Source organism: Archocentrus centrarchus, chromosome 11, assembly GCF_007364275.1.
Source record: "Archocentrus centrarchus isolate MPI-CPG fArcCen1 chromosome 11, fArcCen1, whole genome shotgun sequence".
Classification (NCBI taxonomy): Eukaryota; Metazoa; Chordata; class Actinopteri; order Cichliformes; family Cichlidae; genus Archocentrus; species Archocentrus centrarchus.
This window is the reverse complement of record NC_044356.1, coordinates 26535303-26556819: the sequence shown is the minus strand read 5'-3', so window position 1 is coordinate 26556819 and position 21517 is coordinate 26535303. Positions and strand designations below refer to the sequence as shown.

General features: G+C 42.0%; 2 protein-coding genes across 2 annotated transcripts; both read left to right on the top strand.

Annotated features, from left to right (window-relative positions):
* The first annotated feature begins 176 nt into the window (after positions 1–176).
* On the top strand, positions 177–3890 carry srfbp1 (serum response factor binding protein 1). The gene is made up of 3 exons (XM_030741288.1): positions 177–273; positions 908–1318; positions 1443–3890. The coding sequence occupies exons 2-3, from the start codon at positions 908–910 to the stop codon at positions 2667–2669; spliced, it is 1638 nt and encodes a 545-aa protein (XP_030597148.1). The 5' UTR covers positions 177–273; the 3' UTR covers positions 2670–3890.
* Positions 3891–5343: 1453 nt separating this feature from the next.
* e2f3 (E2F transcription factor 3) lies at positions 5344–12258 on the top strand. The gene is made up of 8 exons (XM_030740483.1): positions 5344–5381; positions 5541–5610; positions 6019–6133; positions 6776–7004; positions 7162–7293; positions 9111–9225; positions 9323–9506; positions 9704–12258. The coding sequence occupies exons 1-8, from the start codon at positions 5344–5346 to the stop codon at positions 9991–9993; spliced, it is 1173 nt and encodes a 390-aa protein (XP_030596343.1). The 3' UTR covers positions 9994–12258.
* Positions 12259–21517: the final 9259 nt, after the last annotated feature.

The window sequence follows — 21517 nt, the reverse complement described above, 5'->3', positions numbered from 1 at the left end:
ATCGGCCTGGTAACTGGAACTGGAAACGTCATTCGCTCATTCTAATATTCACACTTCTTCAATTATCCACCATTGTTGTTGTTTTATGCACATGAAACAAAGAAATAAATAAAAACAGTCCGCGGAAGGCCCTCCCCTTTTCACGACACGGTGGCGTTGACTTTGCTGGCGTCTGACGTCATGACGCTGTTGGAGGCGTCCGAAACATGGCTGCTTCCAGATAGTTGATACGTCCCTCTAGATTTTTCATTGTTTAATGTTCGTTTTTGAGCGGTAAGTGTAACAGTAACGTTTTGCGGTGATGCTCTTTTACATTTGTCGCCAGGTTTAATCGCGTTTTAGGCCGAATGAGCTGTTATAGCTAACATTTCTTGGTAAAACTTGCCCATGCGTGTTCTACCACGTTTGTTTTGGAAGGGTCGGCCGAGAAAAGTAGTAGGAAGAGTTGTAGCTCATCTCTATTTAGCTGCAACAACGCAGCATTAAATAGCTCATTTCGATGAAGCACTTGGTGATTTTTATTTATTTATTTTTTTGGTTTGTTTTCGTGGGGTGAAGAAAAAGGCAAATCATGCCACTCTGCGGCAGTTGTTAGATAAAAGCTGTATGTATAATAACTAGTCAGACCTGATTTAAAAAAAAAAAGTTTGCCGTTGTTGCCCCAGAATAATTTCTAGCACCAGCTTTGCTGTTTTGGAAGGCTCCCTTAGATTTCAAGTCATGATTCTTTTTATCCCATGTCCCTTTATAATAAATTAAGTTGTGTATTAACTTTGGCATTCTGGTTACCTAATAACAATTTAAAAAACCCAATCATTTCCCCCCATATGAGATATTTTTATGTTCCACTAGTCTTTGTGCTGCGCTGTTTGCTGTTATCACAGGATATGTATTTATATTTCAACAGATGATGGTGCACAAACTGGAGAAAATGGTGTCGTCTGCTGAGGAAGAAGAGAAGGAGACAGATGACGATGGGGAAGAAGAAACAGAAGAGGAAGAAGAAGGAAGTGAGAAGGAAGGAGATGATGAAGAGGAGGAGCAGGAGACATTGCCACAAGGCACAGATAAAAAGAATCCAATAAGTGTACAAGGTAAGAAGAAAAAGCAGACAGATGTCCTGAACCTCAACAATGAGGTGGTGAAGATGAGGAAGGAGGTGAAGAGGGTTAGGGCATTGATCATAAGGAAGCTGACACGTCAGATTGGCACCCTGAAAAAGAAAAAGGGGAATGAGACAGAGATGGAAAGGAATCAGAGGAGAGCTGCGAGGCTGCTGGAAGAGATCCACGCCATGAAGAGCCTCGTACCAGACCAGGTAGGTTTGTTGACCTTGTTGACCTTTGTTGACCTCTCACAAATCATTTCTACAATGGCTTCAAAGCCATTTATGCTATATCTTTTAATTTTCAGATGATATTGTTTTCCCACCTCATTTACAGGTGACTAAGACAGCCTTACAGAAGAATCTCAGCTTTGAACAGGTGTGCAAAAACCCCAAGTCTGCCATATCTGACCGGGCCATCGCTCGGATTGCCACCCACCCTCAGTTCAACAGGAAGATTGAGAACATCAAAGCTGCTGTGAAAGCCTTCAAAGACGAGCGGATCAAGAGTGGAAAGCGGGGTGGAAAGGAAAAAGTGCAAAATGAAGCTGGAAAGGCAACTCTGCAGTTACAAGATGAAAGGGACGAAAGAAAAGGTGAAGAAAAAGAGGAGCTTAAGGAAGACGGGGAGGAGGGAGTTCTTAAAGACAGCGAAGATGGGCCCGTTGCCAAAGCTGGAGAAGAAATGAAGAAAGGTGAGACTTCTGCTGTTCAAACACAAAAAAAGACAGAGCCTAAGAGTCTTAGACCAGCATTGGCAAAAACTAGTGATGTAAAGCACATTGTGAAAAATAACCCTCCAATTAAAAAAGAGAAACCCAATATTCAGGCTGACCCAGGTGATAAAGAGAGTGATTTAGAGTCATCGGATGATGAAGAGAAAGAGTACTTTGATGACAGCACAGAGGAACGGTTCCACAAGCAGTCCTCGCAGTCAGAGGAGAGCGATGACGATGACTTCTTTGTAGGAAAAGTGAGCAAATTCAAGAAGAAAAAGAAAAAGCCAAAAGATGAAGAGAAGGAAACGGTGGTGGACAAGAGCCCTCAGGTAGGAAAGGACTCGACAGATAATGCGAAGTCTTCAGACAAGCTCGACAGTCAGCTCGACGAGCTTGAATCAAGGCTGAAATCAAAAGCGACCAAGCTGGAATCTGTTTTCTGTTCTTCTCTGGCTGCGACTAAGGCTGGTGGGGGCGGAGGTGTCGGCAGAGGGAGAGGTGGGGATAAATTTAGGAAACACAATAAAGATTTCAGTAAACAGTCTAAGTTCCAAAAGCCTGAGAAAGGAACGGAGAGAAATTCAGAGTCCAAGTACAGCAAGCCCTGCCTTGATAGCAAACACTCAGAGTCTGAGGACAAGGGCTTTGTTACTGCCGGCAGAGGAAGGAGACAAGACAGAGGCAACGCTCTGAGGCAAAAGGATCACAGGGGCGGAGGTGTCTCACATCGGGCACCACAGCAGGCACTGCATCCATCCTGGGAGGCCAGTAAGAGAAGGAAGGAGCAGCAGGGACAAATCTTGGCTTTCCAGGGGAAGAAGATTAAGTTTGATGATGATGACTGAAAATTGCTGGCAATTTGTATAAAGTATGAAGATTCAGCACCAGTAGTTCAGTGTTGATCTGTTGTAGCGTTTAAACTCCTTTTTCATGCTGGTAAAAGACACAAAGGCTTTTTTATGAAACATGAATGGAAATATGTTGTTAAAATATTGTGATGCTAAAGTTGTGACCTCGACGTGTAACTTTTCTGTGATGGGTTTGTCATAGTTTAAGAAGCACATATAGTCTGTGGCTGTACTATAGTAATGGTACAGATTTCCAATTGGGACATCAGGAAGCTATTTGTGTATTTTAACCTGTACTCAGATCTGTTTTCCCTGACTCAGTTGTGCTCTTTGGTCCTTGTGATTCCAAATGGTGGTTTTGTTATCTGCACATTCTGTGACACACTCGATGTGATCCACTACAGCAAAACCTGTTTTTTTGTTTGCATCTTCCTTTATTAGACATGTTTTCATAATACAGTTTCAATCTTTACATGAGCATGTTATGCTGTTCTTTGCTGCCTGTGTTCTGTAGAGATTTTATGTACAGTGCAAAGGTCTTGAGCCACTCCTCATTTCTTTACATTTTGAATCTTCAGGCACTTTGTTACTAGCAGCCTCTCGCAAAAACACATCATCTGTTCCCAGCAGCCAACATCCAAAGAAACCTGGAGAACTATTTCTGAAGACTACTTAAAGAAATTACGAGAAAGCTGCCTCAGACAGTTCAGTCTGTGTTCAAGAATAAAGGTGATAAACCCAAACTTGTTAGAGTTGTACAAATGTTCTTGCCTTACATACTGGATTTCATGTTTGCATGTTTCACTAAATTGCTGCACCTATTTCCCATTTTCCTAGTCAAATATAAAGAAATGAAGGATGACTCAAGACTTTTACACAGTACTGTAATTCATAAAAAATTATTAAAATCCAAAAGTAACCTTTATTAAGAATAGCAATCTGCTTTGTTGCCATCTCTCTTGCTATTGGTTGGTTTAGAGCCGTGTCATATATTGGTGTGCTATATTGCAAATTTGGTTATCGATATGATACCAACTAACTACGGGGCCAGTATTGATGATACCGATACTTTTAAATTATAAAGGCAGCTCATGTAGGGGAGAGCAGTGTGTCGTCATTTATGAGATGATGAATCATCAATTTGCCAAATCTGAACACATCTTAAAGGCCACTAAATCACTGATTTTTTATTTTCTACAATAATGAGTTAACACAATAAAACACAGCTTTCAGCTTTTCATGTAATTTTAAACTTTTTATTTGGAGACCTGGAACGTAAATGTTCCTGTGTTTAAAGCTCAGCTTCTGTTTAAAGGTTTTATGTAAATAAAATCAGCTTGACAGCTAATACAAAGGGTTATTATATTCAGACTTTTTTCATAGTTCATGTTTGAGGTATATTTTTTGTCAGTTCCAATATAATAATTTATTGAACACAATTCAGTGGGACGAATATGTTATTTGAATGCCTGAATACAGTCTATATTAAATCAGTCTGCTGAAGTAGCAACTATGATGACCAGTAGTAACACTTTAATATTATCTAATGCTGAAGATCCGACATGGTTGATGGCTGAAACATTGTTTACACTCTGTGAGCTGCCTAGTTATTCTTTGCCTCTCTGTAAGGACTTTGACATTAACCTTTGACCTCTTGTGCTGGAGGTCTGGGTTTCAGAGGGATTTCCTTCCTCTTCTTAATTTCTTTTGCTGCTTGTTCAGGGGCACAGCTTTCTCTTTTTTGTGGTCTTTTATTTCTTTGTATTGTAAGTTGGTGATGTTGCCACAGTAGAGAATTTCTTTTCAGCACGTATCACAGTTTCCACTGTTCTCATTTACAGCTGTAAAGTACCTCTGTGCAATGTTCTGCTTTCTTACTCACTGCAGCCTACATGGCTCTACTCAGTCACATGACCACAAGATAGCTAATCAGAGCAGGAGGGAGTGGGCGGAGGAGCGGTGTTTGCGCATACATGTCTCCTTTCTGATAAACGGGACCAACGTGCTGAACTTTCAGAAGACAAATTAAAGAATCGATCCTATCACGCCAGTATCGATCAAATACCAGCGTGGGTATCGATACTATCGGTATTTGGATCGATCCGCCCACCCCTGGCGTCAGACGCACACTGTTACGTGCAGAGTTAATATCGCATGTAAATCTGGTTTAAAATGATAGTGGGAAATCTGTGTTTCCTAGAACTTCTTCCTATAACTAAAATTCCTTTTTATTTGCAGCATTTTAATAGGTGTGGCCACTGAGCGCATGACTGTGTGCTGAGCTTGTTTTACTTCATAAATTAAGATTGGAAAAGGCTATTGAATGTTTGGCTGTAGAAATGGTTGCTGTTTATCAAATTGGCAACATAACGTGAAGGTTCAAGCAGCACCGCCCCAGGTTATTATCAGTCAGTCGTGTGCGGGTTAGCCAGGAAGTACGCCTTCAGAATAAAGGCGTATTTTTAAAATATTGGAAACGAGTTGAAAAGTTTCGTGTGACCTAGATATATAATCATTAGAGTATAAAGTCTGAAATAATAATAGCACCAAACGTAATAAAGCTAACTCGTTGTACCAGTATCCTATCAGCGTTAATTTATAATAATATAGCATTAAAAAAAAACTATAATAGATCATCCCACACTTTAGATTTATTACTCTGCTCATAAAGATGTCTAAATTTCCATGGAATGGAATTTTTAAACAAGTGTGAGAAAAGGACAAAATAATAGAATATTTTGATTGCATGCCTTTACTTAGAAAGGTATACTCTGACCGTTCGTTCACGTTTGTGTAGTTCCGGTAACTTTACGCGTGTTTTACCTCGAGCTAAAAGGCATCACACCGCGCCTTCTCGGGGACTTGTAGATGTCAGACTTCGGGTGTCGCGTATTCTGACTGCACACTTTACCCGCCGAGTTTGTGTGGGGAAACATTGGTAAGGAGCCCGGTAGCGATGCACTGTTTATCACTGCTGGAAATGAGGTGCTGTTCAGGCCTGTGCTGTGCATGGCAGGGGGATGGGGAGTGTTCCTCCTGTTAGCTAAATACACTGGTGAGAGAAGCTAGCCTTTGCCCCAACTCCGAGGTTATTCGTGACAGCCTGAAATGGCTAAAGGAATTAGTCCTTGAAATCAACACAGGTTCATTATTTGAAGCAGAGGCATGCTCATTTCTTACATTCATCTCAAGTGAAGGCAGTGGACTAGTGACAGGTCTCTACTGTAGAACTGTCCTGTGAGAAGCTAAGGAAAACAAAAATCCAAAGTTGTATGATATTGCAAAAAATGAGCAGTTATTTGTAACTGCTACGTTTAAACAAGTTGTGATAAATACTTTGCTTCAGGTAAAAAAAGAAAAGCTGGAGTTGGAAGCCAGTGACCCCCCAGACCGAAAGGATGGAGGCAGTGTTGCCGAAGCCAAGACACTTGTGGCCTCCCTGACCAGCGCAGGAGGAAAGAGTAAGGCTTTGTAGTGTAATAACTTGTATTCTGGATGTTCAGATGAAAAGCACGTACATGCTGAGGAAGAAATTGATAAAACTTTCCTCTACATGGCTTGCTCTTCTACAGGTTCTCTTGGGGAACCAAATCAGAAATGCACTATATGGGTAAAAGAACTGGGCCAAACTGCTTAATCACTGAATCGAGGTGTTTAATTTAGTTCCATGGACACAGGTGTATAAAGTCAAGTACCGAGCGGTGCAGTCTGCCTTTACAAACATTTGTGAAAGAATGGATCATTCTAAAAATTCACTGAAATCGAGGTGGTAGTGTAGTAGGATGGGCACTGTTGCAACAAGTCACTTCATGAAAATTTTCCCTCCTAGATATTCCACGATCAGCTGTAAGTGGTATTCTTGCAAGGTAGAAGCATTTAGGAACCACAGCAGCTCAGCCACGAACTGTCAGACTAGATAAAGTTACAGAGTGGAGTCACCAAGCGCAGAGGCACACAGCACGTAAAACACACAAACCCTCTGCTGACTCAGTAACTCCAGAGTTCCAAACCTCCTTTGGCACTGGCACGACAAAAAGTGTGCATGATAACAACAAAACGAAACATTCCAGCACGTGATCTCCACCTGTTCTTTTAACCTCCAGCCCCCATTTCCCTGACATGCAAGCGGGAGAGGTCGCGCTGTGACACGTCGCTGGGTCTCTTGACTCGGAGGTTTGCAGAGCTGCTGGGGTGCTCCGCTGACGGGGTTTTGGATCTAAATGTTGTGTCCCGGGAACTCGGTACCTCTAAGAGGCGCATCTATGATATCACAAATGTCCTTGAGGGGGTCCAACTCATCAAAAAGAAGTCTAAAAACCACATCCAGTGGTGGTAAGTATATGCTTAGCCAGTAAGTAGTGGATGTAACAAACATAGACCTTTTATGCATGAATATATATTTCTTAAGACTAACCATGAACATCCGGCACCCTTTTATTTGACTGTTGTTTTGCTGTTGACCTTGTTTTTCTTGAATGTGTGTGCACAGGGGTGGACAGATGAATTTAGGAAATAATTCAGAGCTGAAGGCTCTCTGTGAGGAGGAGAGTAAGCTGGATGAACTGATCCAAAGCTGTACGCAGCAGATCCAGGAGCTGTGTGAGGACCATCACAGCCAAAGATATCCTTTGTAGAAATCCTTTTAAGGCAGGATTGTTTGAACTGCTAGGATAGAAATATTAATTTTTCCTGTTAAAGTAAATCAACCTCAGCAGTGTATTATTGTATTGTCTTTACTTTTTATAATATCAAGGGTTGGTTGTTGTGTTAATACCAAACTCAAATTCATGCAAATACAGTCACTGGAGTGTTTTTGGTGGATTTTACAGCTCATAAATATCCACCTTAATTCCAGAGGGAAAATACTTCCTATTAAAGTACAAACAGTACCTAGAATTGAGTATCAGTAATGGCTCAGACACACTAGAGTAAAAATAGGATGGCAACCTCCTTGCATTTATTAAAAAGTGGTGATTGCATTGAAAAAGCTTTTCCTCAATTGGCGGCCAATTCCAAGTAGTTGCAGCAACCAGATGGTCCCCAATGACCACTTTCAATTACAATGTGATTGGTTGCCTGGTGGGAGGCAATTTGTCTCCCGGCAATTGTGGTTTGACTCGGACCAACTGCAGCGTTACAAATAACTGCCGTCTAATCAATGAATGAGCACAGGCTGATTGCAACTTGTATAAAAGAGCGCACATGTCATTTTGCAGTTAAATTGTCGTCATTATTTGTGGAGGAATTTCTGTTTCAGATCTTTGACATTCGGGCTGGACTATTATTGGACTATTATTCTGAATTTATGTACATAGGTGGCAGATTTGCAATTTTTGCCAATTTATCACATTTATCAACATTAATTGCTGAATTTTTAGAAATGGATTGCATATAATTGTCAACTTGATCTCATTCAGTTGCACACTGAAAGCAGACTGATCCTGTCTTATTGCTGTCTTAATGCACCAAAGTCGCTTTGAAGACAGTAGCTGACTGCAAGTGGTTGCAGGCCTGGTCCCCGCCTTCGAAACAGCCATTTTAAAGGCAGAGAGATCGTAATATTGGTTGTACTGTGTTATTCAACCACTGTCTAATATGTATAGTGAATGAGACTGCCTCAGTTGTCACCAAATGGCAGTGACAGTGTTTTCCTGTGCCTCTGAGTGGCAGTGACCTCAGAAGACAATTTAGGGGAGAATCTCAGCTGATAGGCTTTCCAAACATAGTCTCATCCTAATTTCCTGTGATTGTGAATTTGTGTCAAGTTCATGTTTTTTGGGGGCACCTGGGTGGCTTGGTGGTGAAGCCGGCGACCACATACACACGCCGCGGTGCAGGTGGCACGGGTTCGTGTGCCGGCCCGTCGCCAATTTGCCCGAGTGTCTTCCCCTGTATCTTTCCCCCATTTCATGTCTCTCTCCACTGTCATAAAAAGCCGCTGTGGCCAAGAATGCAAAAAAAAAAAAAAGTTTGTTTTTTGGGGAGAATTTGTGTGCCATTGCGTCATGCAAAAACTTTGCTTCGCTTTAGCTGTAAACCATAAAGAGTATGCAAAAAGACACATATGGCTTTTGGGTCTCAAAAATGAAACCCGAGTGCCTTAAATCTGCATCCTCTCTAATGGCCACCAGCTTCTATGGTAGCAAAAATGAGACTTTCCAGGTGAGTTTATAGTGTTATTTGCCACTTTCAAAACCTTTTGAATGCATATTTATTTTAGGAGTTATGGCTCCCATTAGTGTCTGGAAAGCAGCTCTACCTTGTGGTAAACAAATTGCTACAGTATGAGCGAGCAGTGTTTCTCAGTCGTACAGTCGTACAATCCCGGCTTACGATTATAAAAGCTAACACGGTGATGATGAAAATGCTCCGCTTGGGTACAGCATGTATTGCTTGAGTCTAACTCCAGCTGTTGTCTTCCTTGACTTTGTGGCTCACATACGCCTATTTGACTTACGAGGATATGCATAATATTCCAAGTTTAAGAGATCAGACTGTGATTGTGATCAAAGCCCCTGCAGAGACAAAACTTGAAGTGCCACATCCAGAGGAGGTACGTGTCAGTGGTGCAATGGTTAATGGAGTCATTTCTGTCCTCTAGTGGAAATTCTGTTGTTGAATTGTTAATTGTCTGCTTTCCCAATGCTCAGAGCCTCCAGATCCACATCAATAGCATTCAGGGGCCCGTTGATGTGTTCATCTGCTCCGATGAGCCCTTCCCTATCGAAGCCACAGATAGTTCAGCTGCTAACGAGGCCAGTGGAATCCATTTACATGGCAGCGACTCCATCCTTGATCCACCTTTCATGCCCGTTTTCCAGCTGTCTTCCAGAGGTGAGTCTTATATTTGACTCTCCTTTGGAATGTCCCAAATAGACTGGTGATGCAATGGAGGAAACTACGCATCCTCATGGGAACCTTAAACAATATTGGATTTAAGTCTAATTCTACTTTGAAATTGTTGGCTGAATTTTGCTTTTTAAACCTTCATCGCTTTTCTTCCCCGTGTCTCACACCCCATGTCATTCCAGAAAACGCTAACGATAGTTGCCGAATTGATAGTCTCTCCAAGCCACAGTCCAAGTCGACACAAGGCTTATCCCCAGTTACCATCACCCCCGTTTCCCCTATGCCCACCACTCTCACCTCCCTCCAACCCCACTCTGAAGACCAAAGCAGTTTTGTCGCTCTCACTCCACCTCGGGCCTGTTCTCTCAGCGAGGAGGGGTACCTCCCTAGCCTGGCTAAGAGCGAGGGCATCACTGACCTCTTCTCCTCTGTCGACATGGACCAGTCGCCTATGGATATTCCACTTCTCTGAACAGATGTTTTTGAAATGCAAAACTGAATATGAAATAGATTTTTGTTTTGTTTTCTTAAATATTTGCATTTGCCTTCTGGGATTTATGGACTGTAAAGGAGGTTGCCACGTACTTCCATCCCCATCCAGGCCTCTTTTTCTCCTCTTTTGGACTGGAGCCGAGACATTCCTTCTGTTTTTGAGACCCTTTTGACAGCCCTTCTCTAAATTGTCAGTATTGCCGTGTCAGCAAAAGGACTTGGGTTTTGAACCAAGAGTTTTTATTTCACTTATGGGCACGCCGGTGAACTGTTGTGGAGAGATGACATGGATCATCATCAGCTGTTTGACATAGTGGGACCTACACTAAAGGGTTAAAAGTAGCTTCAAAGTCATTCGTAAGATTTGTTGCTTGTGTTTGAGTTTTTAGAAGACAAACAACTGCGGATGGCATTTGTGCACAACGGTATGATTTCACAGCGTTGTGGTTTTTTTACTGATTCACTCAACTCAGTCAAGATCCTAATGCAGATTTTGTGTCTTATTCCACACAGGTGGTCTGGTATTACCTGGCAGTGATAGGCGTGTAACTTGCCTGTTCTATATTTTGCCTTCCCTGAGAAATTCACTGATCCAGGATTTTCTGATACCTTAAGTCAGGATTATGATTTATGAGTCAGTCCAATCACAGTGTCCTCTCTGCCCTCTCATTTATTGTATTGCACAAGGTCATTTGAATTGCCTTATTGTGCAGGTAATTAAAGACTGAGTTTGTGGTTTGGCATGACAGAATAAAGATATTGTCTATGTAATATTTTCTGATTACATAAAGTAACTGGTGAATGTTGATTGGTTAGGCATGGCCAGCGATTGATAAGGTTTATTGCATTGGAATAGTTTCTCTGGCCTACTTAAGCACCTCACAGCATCTGTGTTTAAACACGTTGGTTTTTCTCAGGGTTCAGTTAACTTTTACACCAGGTACAGTTTCATATATTAAAGGCTGATTCATACACAGTATTTACTAGTGCCCACTGATAGAGTATTTTAAGACTCATACCAATATATCAAATTTTTGCATCACCAAATATCAGCCATTTTTTTCCCCTTTCAGACACAAAGCATGACCAGATTTCCATAACCTTTGTGTGTTGTTTAAAAATCACATTTTATTATCTCAAGTGGATTATTTGTTTACACTCTGCCCAGCTGTTCTCAGATCAGCTGGTTGTCTGTGGTGCCCTCTGGTGAACAAACTATTCAACATCAACACTCATAACATGGTTTACACTTTTATTTTTCATTTATCTGCTGTTATAACTGCAGATACTGATAAATCTGCGATTGGCTAATATCGGCTGTTTATATCTGTTGTGCTCTAGTACTTACACTGTTCACCAAAGTGTGACATCGTACTAGAACATTGCTTTAAAAGTGATCATCAGTTAAAAATGACACTGTGATGCCAAACATTTCAGTAAGTCACCTGCTCAGGTACCAATGCAGCCTGTCTTCCCTCTTGTAGCTGTTAAGAGGAGTGGGATCGTCTGCTGATGACACACTGAACCACTAAAAGCACTGAGAAGAGGCTCTTCCACTTAAAGCCTGTCCTTGTTTGCAGAACATTTTAAATTGTACCTTTTTCACAGCACGCTCTTCAGCGATGTTTGGCACCACTAAAAACAAATGCATTGCATTTGGGTGAACTGCTTTGTCGTCGTCCTCGGAGAATGAAAGGGCTTCTGTTGCTGAAGGGACTGTAATACTAAACCCTTTTCATCTTCACTGCAGCATCTGTTATGAATGCTAACCAGAATTCTTGCCATTTGTTGTCAGTATCAAACTAGGACGGCGCCCAACTCAAGTGGCTAAACTGCTGTATTTATGGGGCATTGAACAGCTAACTACCGTTGAGTAAATGACTTCATCTGCTCACATCTGGTCTTCTGTAATCCACAAAGTGGGCTAGTCTCTTCATGATGTTTGCTTGGCAGAGGGGGGGGGATCCTGTGAAAACAAAATGTTTTCTTTGATAACTAAGGTCTAATCTGAGACTTCAGTTTTTTCTTTAGTTGTTTTTACCTGCTGTTCACACATCCATGTCAGTTCCATCTTCTGTGAGGATCATTCTTATTCTTATTCATTCTTATTTGAGGACCTTTTACCACTAGTTCTGTGTACCAGTTTGTGCCTAATGCACCTTTGTACCCAGCAGACCTTAGTTGTGTCACTGTAATTTCTGTTTAAAACTCTGTATAAAAACTTTAATAAATGTATGAGCTCATACACATGTACATGTTTACTTATTAACTTCCAGTTTAATTTAATTTTCATTTTAGTTTTCAGTGGTTCTGTGTTAAATTACTGTCATTAAGCTTTTCATTCTATTCAGACAGCACTGAATGCTTGGTTTAAGAGTTTTTCCTACCCTTGGCTCTGTATGATGTCATTGAGAGCGGATATCCCAATATGGTCATTTCAAGCACACAGATCTTCCCACACACAAGTCCAACCTGACTGCTGTCCAGATTTTCTGTTAATGAGGGCAGCCAGTTGGAAGAAGGTTGAATAAAGACACTCGGTATAAGACGAGTCTGAGTCATACAAAGCTATCAAGATTAAAAATATGGAGCTGTTTAAGTCATAGTGTAGTTGTCACTTAACAGTGACCCCTGAATCATTCACACCTAACTGAAGGGATGAACCAGTGTTGGGTTGACAAATAATAACTTAGCAAAGAGACAATTTTAAATTGTATCTTTAGGCATTTTGTTACTAGTAGCCTGCTGTAAAAACACATTAGTTCCCATTTCTTAAATCTATAAAAAATTGCAAAGATAACACAATTTGACGGGCATAAAATAGAGCTATTATTCAAAAACCTGGCAAATCTCAGCATTGTGTGTGGTATGTTCTTTAAAAATTTGAGGAAACTGAACAAGTCGAAGACAGGAGTAGCAGGTCTAAAAAGCTACAGGAGGAAAAATCCATCAAAGACCTGACGGGACCTGAGAGATACATCTGGCCATTCAGCTGGTCCTTCTACTGTTCACTGAATCCTCATCAGAAATGGTCTCAGTGGAAGGGTGGCCGTTTTAAGGAAGGTAAAACAGAAGTATGTTAAAATAGGAACTGGACTGAAAATCAGTGGCAGTAGGTCTGATGGAGTCATTAATCCAAATGTGACATTTTTATTTCAAATCATTATCACGATGTGACGAGGAGGTCAGGAGAGTCATCTGTAAAACACGGTGGAGGCTCTGTCCTGGTTTGGGGTTGTATTTCAGCCAATGTATTGGAGATCTTTCATCAAAATTGCTGGATTTACGAGTGCATGAAAGTACCATCAGATTTTGATCCACCAAGAATACCATCTGGAAAGTGTCTGATTGGCAACAACTTCATTTTTCAGCATGACGGTGATCCCAAACACACTGCTAGTGCAGTAAAAGCATAACTGGATAGAAAACCAAACAATGGAACACACTCAGTCATGGTTTGACCTCCCCAGAGCCCAAACCTCAAGATTACTGAAGCAGCGTGGGATCATCTTGACAGAGGACGGGGAAAAACGGCAGCCAACATCCAAAGAAGAGCTTTGTCCTTCAAGAAGAATGGAGAGTTCAGGCTGTGTTGAAGAATAAAGCTGGTCAAACCAAATACTGACTTTAATAGCTCGTTCAAATTGTACAAACTTCGTTTTTTTGTTTTGTATAATGTGTTTCACTCTGGGTTTGCACAGTTCAATACATTGCTCCTGTTCTCCTAGCAAAATATAAAGAAATGAGGAGTGACAAGAGTTACAGTGAGTGTGTCCAAACTTTTGAATGGGATTGTGTATAGTGTATATAGCAGGATAGTGTAGTGGTAACATTACCTGTCTTTGGAACAATAGGTCAAATCCCAGCCAGGGCGTGCATCTAGTAAGGGACCCCAGGCTAGATCCCCCATGCTACTAGACGATGCAAATGCAGCATTACAGACTTTCCCCAACTGCTCATCATGAGCAAGTGAAGCTTAGCTGGTACCGTCAGAAAATCAGTCCAGATGAAGCATCAACACCCAAAATGTCACAGATCTGGATACCTGTACAGTTGGCGTCTACAGGTTACAACAAACAACAGCAATCACATCCTGACCACATGGAAACTCTATGCATGGTCAAACTCACATCTCCAACAGGGCAAAGTTGATGGAACATTTTGAATCCAGCAAGACAGTCCCAGGAAGCTGCAATACCTTGCATTAGTTGTAGATGTTGAGAATGAATACATCCATTTAGACTGTATAAAGCAGCTTCTGCACAGTCATTGACCTCATAGTGCTGAATGTCAAGATTACAGATCATCACTGTTATTCACAATCTGACAAAGTTTACCCAAAATGCACAGAATTTCAATGTGTGTGTCATTAAAATTTCATTTTGATGAAAGATTATGTTTATTTTAAACTATGAATCATCCAAAGCTGCTCTCATAGAGCACAAGAATAAAATCATGGAGCTGGAAATGAGCATAATTCCCATTTAATCAAGTATTGTTTTCTTGTGGTGCTTAATTTGTCTTTAATATGTTTTTAAATTTATGCAGTTGAACCACTTCTATACAAATGTTTCCACAGTGGGGGGAGATCAGCTGTTTTGCTTTGGTGCAGTCCCAGTGTGTGCTTTTCAAATCCCAAACTGCATGCCAAGATGAAGCAGCTTGAGGTTTCCTCTCACTGGCCCGCTACATAAGAACAGTCATCATGTTCTGTGCTTCTGTTTAGTGTTCATGCTGTCCAATATGCAGGACTACATCAGTAACATTTTAAGAAGAAGAAGAAGAAAAAAAGCTTCAGCAGTTACTTTAACCATCTTACTTGCTGCAAAACCCTCAGTGCTGTGCACAAATGGGCTCTCACTGCCACTAGGAGGCAGTGAGAGCCCACAGAATCCTTAAAACACATTTTCACAAGCTTGTGTTGTTGTCAAACTGTGCCATAAAGTGTTGCCCATCTGAGGACTGGCTTTCATAAATTCAAGTGGGAATGAGCTGAGATTAAATTATGTGGCGCCTCGCTGGTCATGTTCAATCTAAATAGTGGAAGGAAAGTTTTAGTCACTTTTTAAAGAAAAATCAGCAGACACAGGCTCGGTGTCAAACCGAACACCCACATGCTCGGTTTTGTTTCAGCCCCAAGCATCACCTCCTGAGCTGTTGGGAGCTATATTTATTCATCGTGTTCACTTGTGCGGGACAGGCGCCTGCTGACATGACGATGACAGTTTGTCATCTCGTTCAAGTGAAGTCGCCAAGATCGCCCCGGGCTACTTATCAGACACATAATCTGAATCGGTTTGGAGGCATTAACAGCTTTAGAAGAGCAGGGGAAAGGGGTAAAATGCAGGTTTGACTGACATCATTGACTCTGCTGATCAGATTACCATTTCCTCAGGCCATTTACTGGATATGAAAGAAGAGACTGGTAATTACATTGAATATATCTGGCTGGCTTTCATCATTGGAGGAAGAACACGTTAGTCAGATTGAATCATTGCTGCACAACAAAATGCTCTGTGGCACATTGGTGAGGATGGTTGTTATTGTCAGATGATCACAGATCAAATCAGGGTTCTATTTAAAGTGATGTAGAAATCTGAAATATTCCTGAACTCTGTTAAAAAAAATACTTCTGATCTTCTTCTTTCTTTATACAGAAACACTCACATCTCGGAAACTTTATTTCCTTTCCTGTCCCTGCTTCTCTTTGTCTGAGCCACAGCATCTTAGAAAAACACATCATCGCCCTCAACATGATGATGTAATCTGTCAGGTGCCTGCAGCCTTCGGGGTCCGACTATAGATGGCAGTGTGGTACCTTAAAAGTCCCTCATGAACCCTGTCAACCCAGTTCCACAAACAGTGGCACACTCACACCGAGTTCATGAAGTCACTGGATCACTGCTATTATTGATTCATGTGTGCTTCTCTGGTAGTTTTTTCAGCTTTCCTCTTTGCTGCTAAGATTTGAACATAGGAAAAAAAACAAAGTGAATATTGAATCAGGTCATATTGAATTAGGTTCGATGTCAACCACCCTCCTATCTCAAGAGGGCACACTTAAAGATCAGTCAATATAGCTGTCAATCAGGCGATCAATCAGTCGGTGAGGTTTCATTTTTAGAGTGCTTTTCCTTGTTGCCTACAAGCAAATGATGTACGGTGGCTTTGAAGGTTTTGAAGCGCTGAACAAAATACACAGATGGCTTTGCTTAAAGAGTGACATAGGACTAAGTCATCACTTAAGACTTGCTCCCTCGGTGGGGTGTGTGTGTGTGGGGTGGGGTGGGGTGTTAGGAGTGACCTGGAGCACGTGCAGTCCACTCTGACACTGCAGGTTGAGAGGCTTGTCCGGCTGTCCCTTCTCACCAAAACATAGCACTTGTTTCTACGCTGCGCTCTCTTCAGCCAGGCTGTTGTTTTGACTGCTGTAATGCACTGTGGCTGGGAGTGAGTGTGAGAGAGAGAGAGAGAGAGAGAGAGAGAGAGAGAGAACAAAAATAAGAGAGGGTTAAAGAGGGAGCATGAAAACCAGGAGAGAGAGGGAGCGAGCGTACTACTCGTCTTTCATTGGCGGGGAGAGCACGGCGTCTTTTTACGTCGCGCCGTCCCAGCCAATCGACTACTTCTGCAATATTTTGGGTTTATGAATGAAATGAATAGTGAGAAAGCAGGACAGGAGTAGTTTGATTCATCACCCGTAGCTCAGGGTGTGCGGCGTAGACCGAAGACATAGGTGCGCTTGTTTGCTGTGCAGGCTGCCTCAGAAGGCCTCTGGCTGTAAACAGAGGGATCAGTGGGCAGCAGCGACACAGTGGCACATGCAAAACACACTTGCAGGCACACCTTTGTACATCTTTGTTACAGTATCTCACAAAGAAGTGAGCACAGTCTAGACAGTGGATTTTCATGTCAGTACCTGTGGCCTGATCAGTACGGGTGGACCAAGCTGAAGGAGACCTGGTCAATTACCTTCTTTCTGTTTTCTCTACATGTCACAGTGTCACCATTTCATTCTGTAAAGAGTCATTGAAAGGGGAAAATGCTAAACTCTTATAAGCTTTTAAGCGTATAAGCTCAGCTGCTGATGGAACAAAAAGTTCACAAAGGTCATCCAGGGTTCAGGAGATATTGACTTATTGCTGCAGTTGTGGAGCAGTTTATACGCCATATAGAGGAGCTGAAATAAAAACAGATGGTGAAAATGGCTATTAACCTCTGATTTGGATTCCCTTGGCTCTCAGTTCCTTCAAAGGTCGTCACTGTCAAGATATTTGGTTATTGATCAGCTGGACTCAAATGTCACTCACCAAAATTTTGCTTCACGATTTACTTCATCTCCATGTGTTGCTCCACTGACGGAACAGTGATTCCATTGACATGTATTGATTTTTGACTCCTAAATTTCACACGTTGTTGGATAGGCTTGACTGTAGCTTGTGTGAAGGTAGTTAAAGTCTCAATCTGTAGTTTGAAGCAGAGCCTGGATTCTGCAAAACTTATCCAAATGATGCCATCTGGAAAGCACACATATTCTTTCAAAACCTGCTGAAAAACTGATGAAGCCACAAGTTGTTTAAATAATCCACATATGGAAAGCACACACACTCAATGAATCAAAACAGGATTGTTTAAATATACCTTCTTCATCGTCTTATCAAACCATATCATCGTCTTATTCTGACCCTCTAGAGATCATTTAGACCATATGAAGCCAATGATTAATTTTACAATTGCATCTGTGAGTTCACTAAGTTTATTTAAAAAAAAACAAAAAACAAACTCAATAAGAGATAAATTGCTCTCTTAAAACTGCAGCGTGACTTGAAACTATTAATTTTAATCTGGACTAACCATTTAAAGCACAACAGCGACACAGTTACACAAACTAATCAGTTGAGTCAGCAACAGAACTGCATCGCTTGTTTCCCTGCAAATGAGTTTATGTGTGTTTGACAAGAGTGCTGCATATTACTGTTTCATTTGGAAATATGATAGCAAGCACCCACAATAATAGGTAACTCCAAGGACTTTGATATGATCAAAGTTAATAACAACATAAGCTACACCATGTTCCAATACACCATGTTCATTGAAATGTTGCTATCAATGTAAAATAAATAAAGTCCTTAGTTCACCAGATGCCAGGAGCGCAAGGCCAGCAAGGCTTTCCTGCCAAAAGCAGAACATTTGATGACGTTTCATTGCTTATAGATGAGATGTATATAGAGAGACGAGTGAGCAAAACTAACCTCTTAGGAGGCAGTATAGGCCTCAGTCACACAGGCCTAGAGATTATGTATTCCCTGTTCAGCGCATGAGTGGTTCCATGCAAACTAGGGGCAACTGCTGCAATCAGCTAGTGACCAAAGCAGTCACAAGCATCTTTGCAATCAAATCAACCTAGTGACAGCAAGCAACCTCCAGCAACCCCACTGCCAACCAGTTGGAGACTATACTTTCTTCTCAAGTGACCAGTGTTTACCAGGGGCTTACTGACCAGTCTCTAGGCCTGCATCACTGCCAGCAACTTCCAGTAACCACTCGTAACAGTCCAGGAGTAGCAGTTAGCATGAGCCAAGGCAGTTGCCTGTTAGTAACTTTCCATATACATGGGGCGATAACTCACCACTATGATCAACTTGTCCTTCATTTTGATGTGAAATGACAGGCTGCCCTGGCGACCACCTCACCCTCTCTGTTCATGATATGATTTGATTGGCCAGCTCCTGAAAAGCTGTACTCTTCTTAACTTTTCAGTGCATGCAAAGCAAAGCCGCAAAGTCAGTTCAGTTGGGCAACACATGAAATCGCCCCATTTAAAGTAAATGAGAAGTGGGAGCGCTGAAGCCTGAAATGCATATGTGTGAATCCTCCCTAAGAGGGTGGGTCTGTGCTTCTGTGCACAGCTGGCTGAGACACACTTTGCGATCTATGGAGAAAAGAAAGAGGCACAGAGATGGGCATTTCTCATATTTTGTTGGTCTTGTTGCATACTGGGGTTATGTAATTCTATTCAGAAACAAAGGCATGATTTTTTTTTTTTTTTATATATATAGCTGAAAAGATGCACAAGCAGAAGCTGCCACTGGTTAATTTCCACTTCTGCTGATGGTTGGTAGAAGAATGCAGGGAGGATCAATTTATTGCTCCTGTGTGAGGGAATCCATACTGTGGGTCGGTATATGGACCGGGAAAGTCATTTTCTTCAGCTTCTCGGTCTTCAGGGGCTTGTCTCTACAAAGATTTGATCACTTCCCAGGGGGCTTTGGATTTAGATACGCTCTCTGTCAAGTGTTAATACAGGCCTGGTAGGATTGCCAAATTTATATGTGGGCTTTGTACTGTAGGGCTCAATCTCAGCAGTGAATATATAAGGCAAGGCTCCAGATGATGTAGGAGTTGGCTGGATCACACACAGCTGGGTCCTGGCTTTGGTAAATGTGGAGCGGTCGGAATGTAATGTCTGGCTCGCTCGTGTTCTTTGGTCTGAGGTTTGTATTTTTCCTCTCCTGCGCCGGGCCGCGCGGTGTGGGTGTATAATGCTTCAGCTGTTGCGATGACAGCCTCATGACCTGTTGTGAACCCCGTCCACCTCTCCAGCCCTCTCTCCAGTGGGTATTTACTTTCTTTAGTTCCACTTGGATACATCAAATATTTGCATAGACAAAACTAGACATGAACCTGAGCCCGTAGGCTCCTACCCTTGAGCCAATAGAGACAAAGACCGTCAGTTGTCATTTGCATGCAATTTGCATTGGATCCCCCTGTGACTGTTTGCAATGTCAGGAGGCCAAATTAACCAGTGTTCCGTTTTAGCTTGATTTACATCTCATTTGCATTAGAGTTGTTTAACTAGGGTTATTTAGCTGAGTGACCCTTGTGGAAACTCCTTACCTCGCGCTCAGAGGAGGCAGATACTGCGACCAGCTAATTTCATTAAGGGAAACAGCCGTTTGACTCAGAGTGCCTTTGGATGTAATCATTAAAAGGGACGAGGGCTTGCAAGCTGTTTGTAATCAGGCTGTTCCTACGTGCATATGGACATTGTGTCATATTTACTGTAAGGATGAAAGATTAGGCATGGAGGGGCTAGTGGGCAGCATCAATCTCACTCAGCATCTTAGAGCAGGCACATTAATCATCCCATCTACGGGAAAATCATCCTCATCAAACTCCGGGGCCACAGTGTGCACACATGGTGATGATCACTGAATGGACAGAAGGAGAGTTAGTGGCTGACTGAGCAGAGGCACCACAGCCAATGCCTCTTCATTGATCCTAGGAAGTTGGACTGGGTGTTAGACGGTGTTTTGTCTTGCTAATGCCTTCATATGGTGCCGTCTGGCAGCGTTGAAGCCTCAGCACGCTGAGCGGGCCAAATTGTTTAAGTTCTTCCTCCTCCCACGTTGATCGGGGCCTCCTTTTCCAGGGGAGGCTCCCGTTTTCCTTCCTTTTCCCTCTCTTCGCTCTCCCCTTCAGTCTGCTTTTATTTATAGAGGGCGAGAAAGCTTTATGGCCAGATGGATCCCCTCAGATATTACGTGGCGGATTTCAATAAGGGGAATCAATTCTGGCTTTGTTTGCGGAATCAACCCCACACCACACTCTAATACACTGACATCAACTGGGGCAATATATCATCCACAGAAATTTCATCATGTTGTTTGTTTGCTTCGGAAAGAAAAAGGCAAGAAATGAAAGTTAGAGATCAGATCCATATTCCACAAGGAATTGTGACACCACTCCTCAGTAGTGTTGCTATAAGTATTAGCTCCTCTTTTTTTTTTCATTAAAAGAATGCTACATCCAGGAAAATGTGATCAAATCTTTTTTCTCTCTCTCTCTCTCTCTCTCTCTCTCTCTGTCATACATATTGTATATAGTGTTTGGGCGTGGGTCCAACAGCATTCTCTCTCCCACTGAGTGGTTTTATTAGGAAAATGTGACTCCTGTTTGCTGTATGTGTGCTAATCCCATCTATACAAGGGAATGAAAATGCCCATGTTGGCTAAATCTGCAATTATTCCTTCTGTAAGCGGACTAGCCTGCACTCACACTCTCATTACTTGTGTTTAAGTGTTTAGTGTAGTGTGAGGTGCTTAGACGCCAACCCGCGCACACACACACACATGCACGCACACACACACACACACACACACTGCGAGGCTGGTGGTAGGTCTAATGAGGGAGAAGGCCTTGAATGGTTCCTATGCTGTGATGCATTAAAGCTTAATAACCTGTCCTTTCAGCTCTCTCTTAAGAACATGCTCTGGAGCTGATAATTGGAAAGATATTTGCCTCTTTCTCCTGCTCTCTCTTGTCTCTCTTTTGTCTAATGGCTGCTTTCAGTTCAGTTGGGTCCATTATTTGCCCTTGAAAGACTATTTCTCCTTTTTTTTTTTTTTATCCCCCCAAATTCCTGTTTTGGCTCTTTATCTAGAGCTTAGTTGATGAATTTAGGTGAAAGTGGCCAGTTTTGCTGTAGTTATCACTCAGACATG

Coding starts and splice junctions, on each gene's coding strand:
- srfbp1 (XM_030741288.1), top strand. CDS start 908: ATGATGGTGCACAAACTGGAGAAAATGGTGTCGTCTGCTGAGGAAGAA. Junction 1,319..1,442: donor AGAGCCTCGTACCAGACCAG/GTAGGTTTGTTG, acceptor CCTCATTTACAG/GTGACTAAGACAGCCTTACA.
- e2f3 (XM_030740483.1), top strand. CDS start 5,344: ATGTCTAAATTTCCATGGAATGGAATTTTTAAACAAGT. Junction 7,294..9,110: donor GAGGACCATCACAGCCAAAG/ATATCCTTTGTA, acceptor TTTGTGGCTCAC/ATACGCCTATTTGACTTACG. Junction 9,226..9,322: donor AAGTGCCACATCCAGAGGAG/GTACGTGTCAGT, acceptor CCCAATGCTCAG/AGCCTCCAGATCCACATCAA.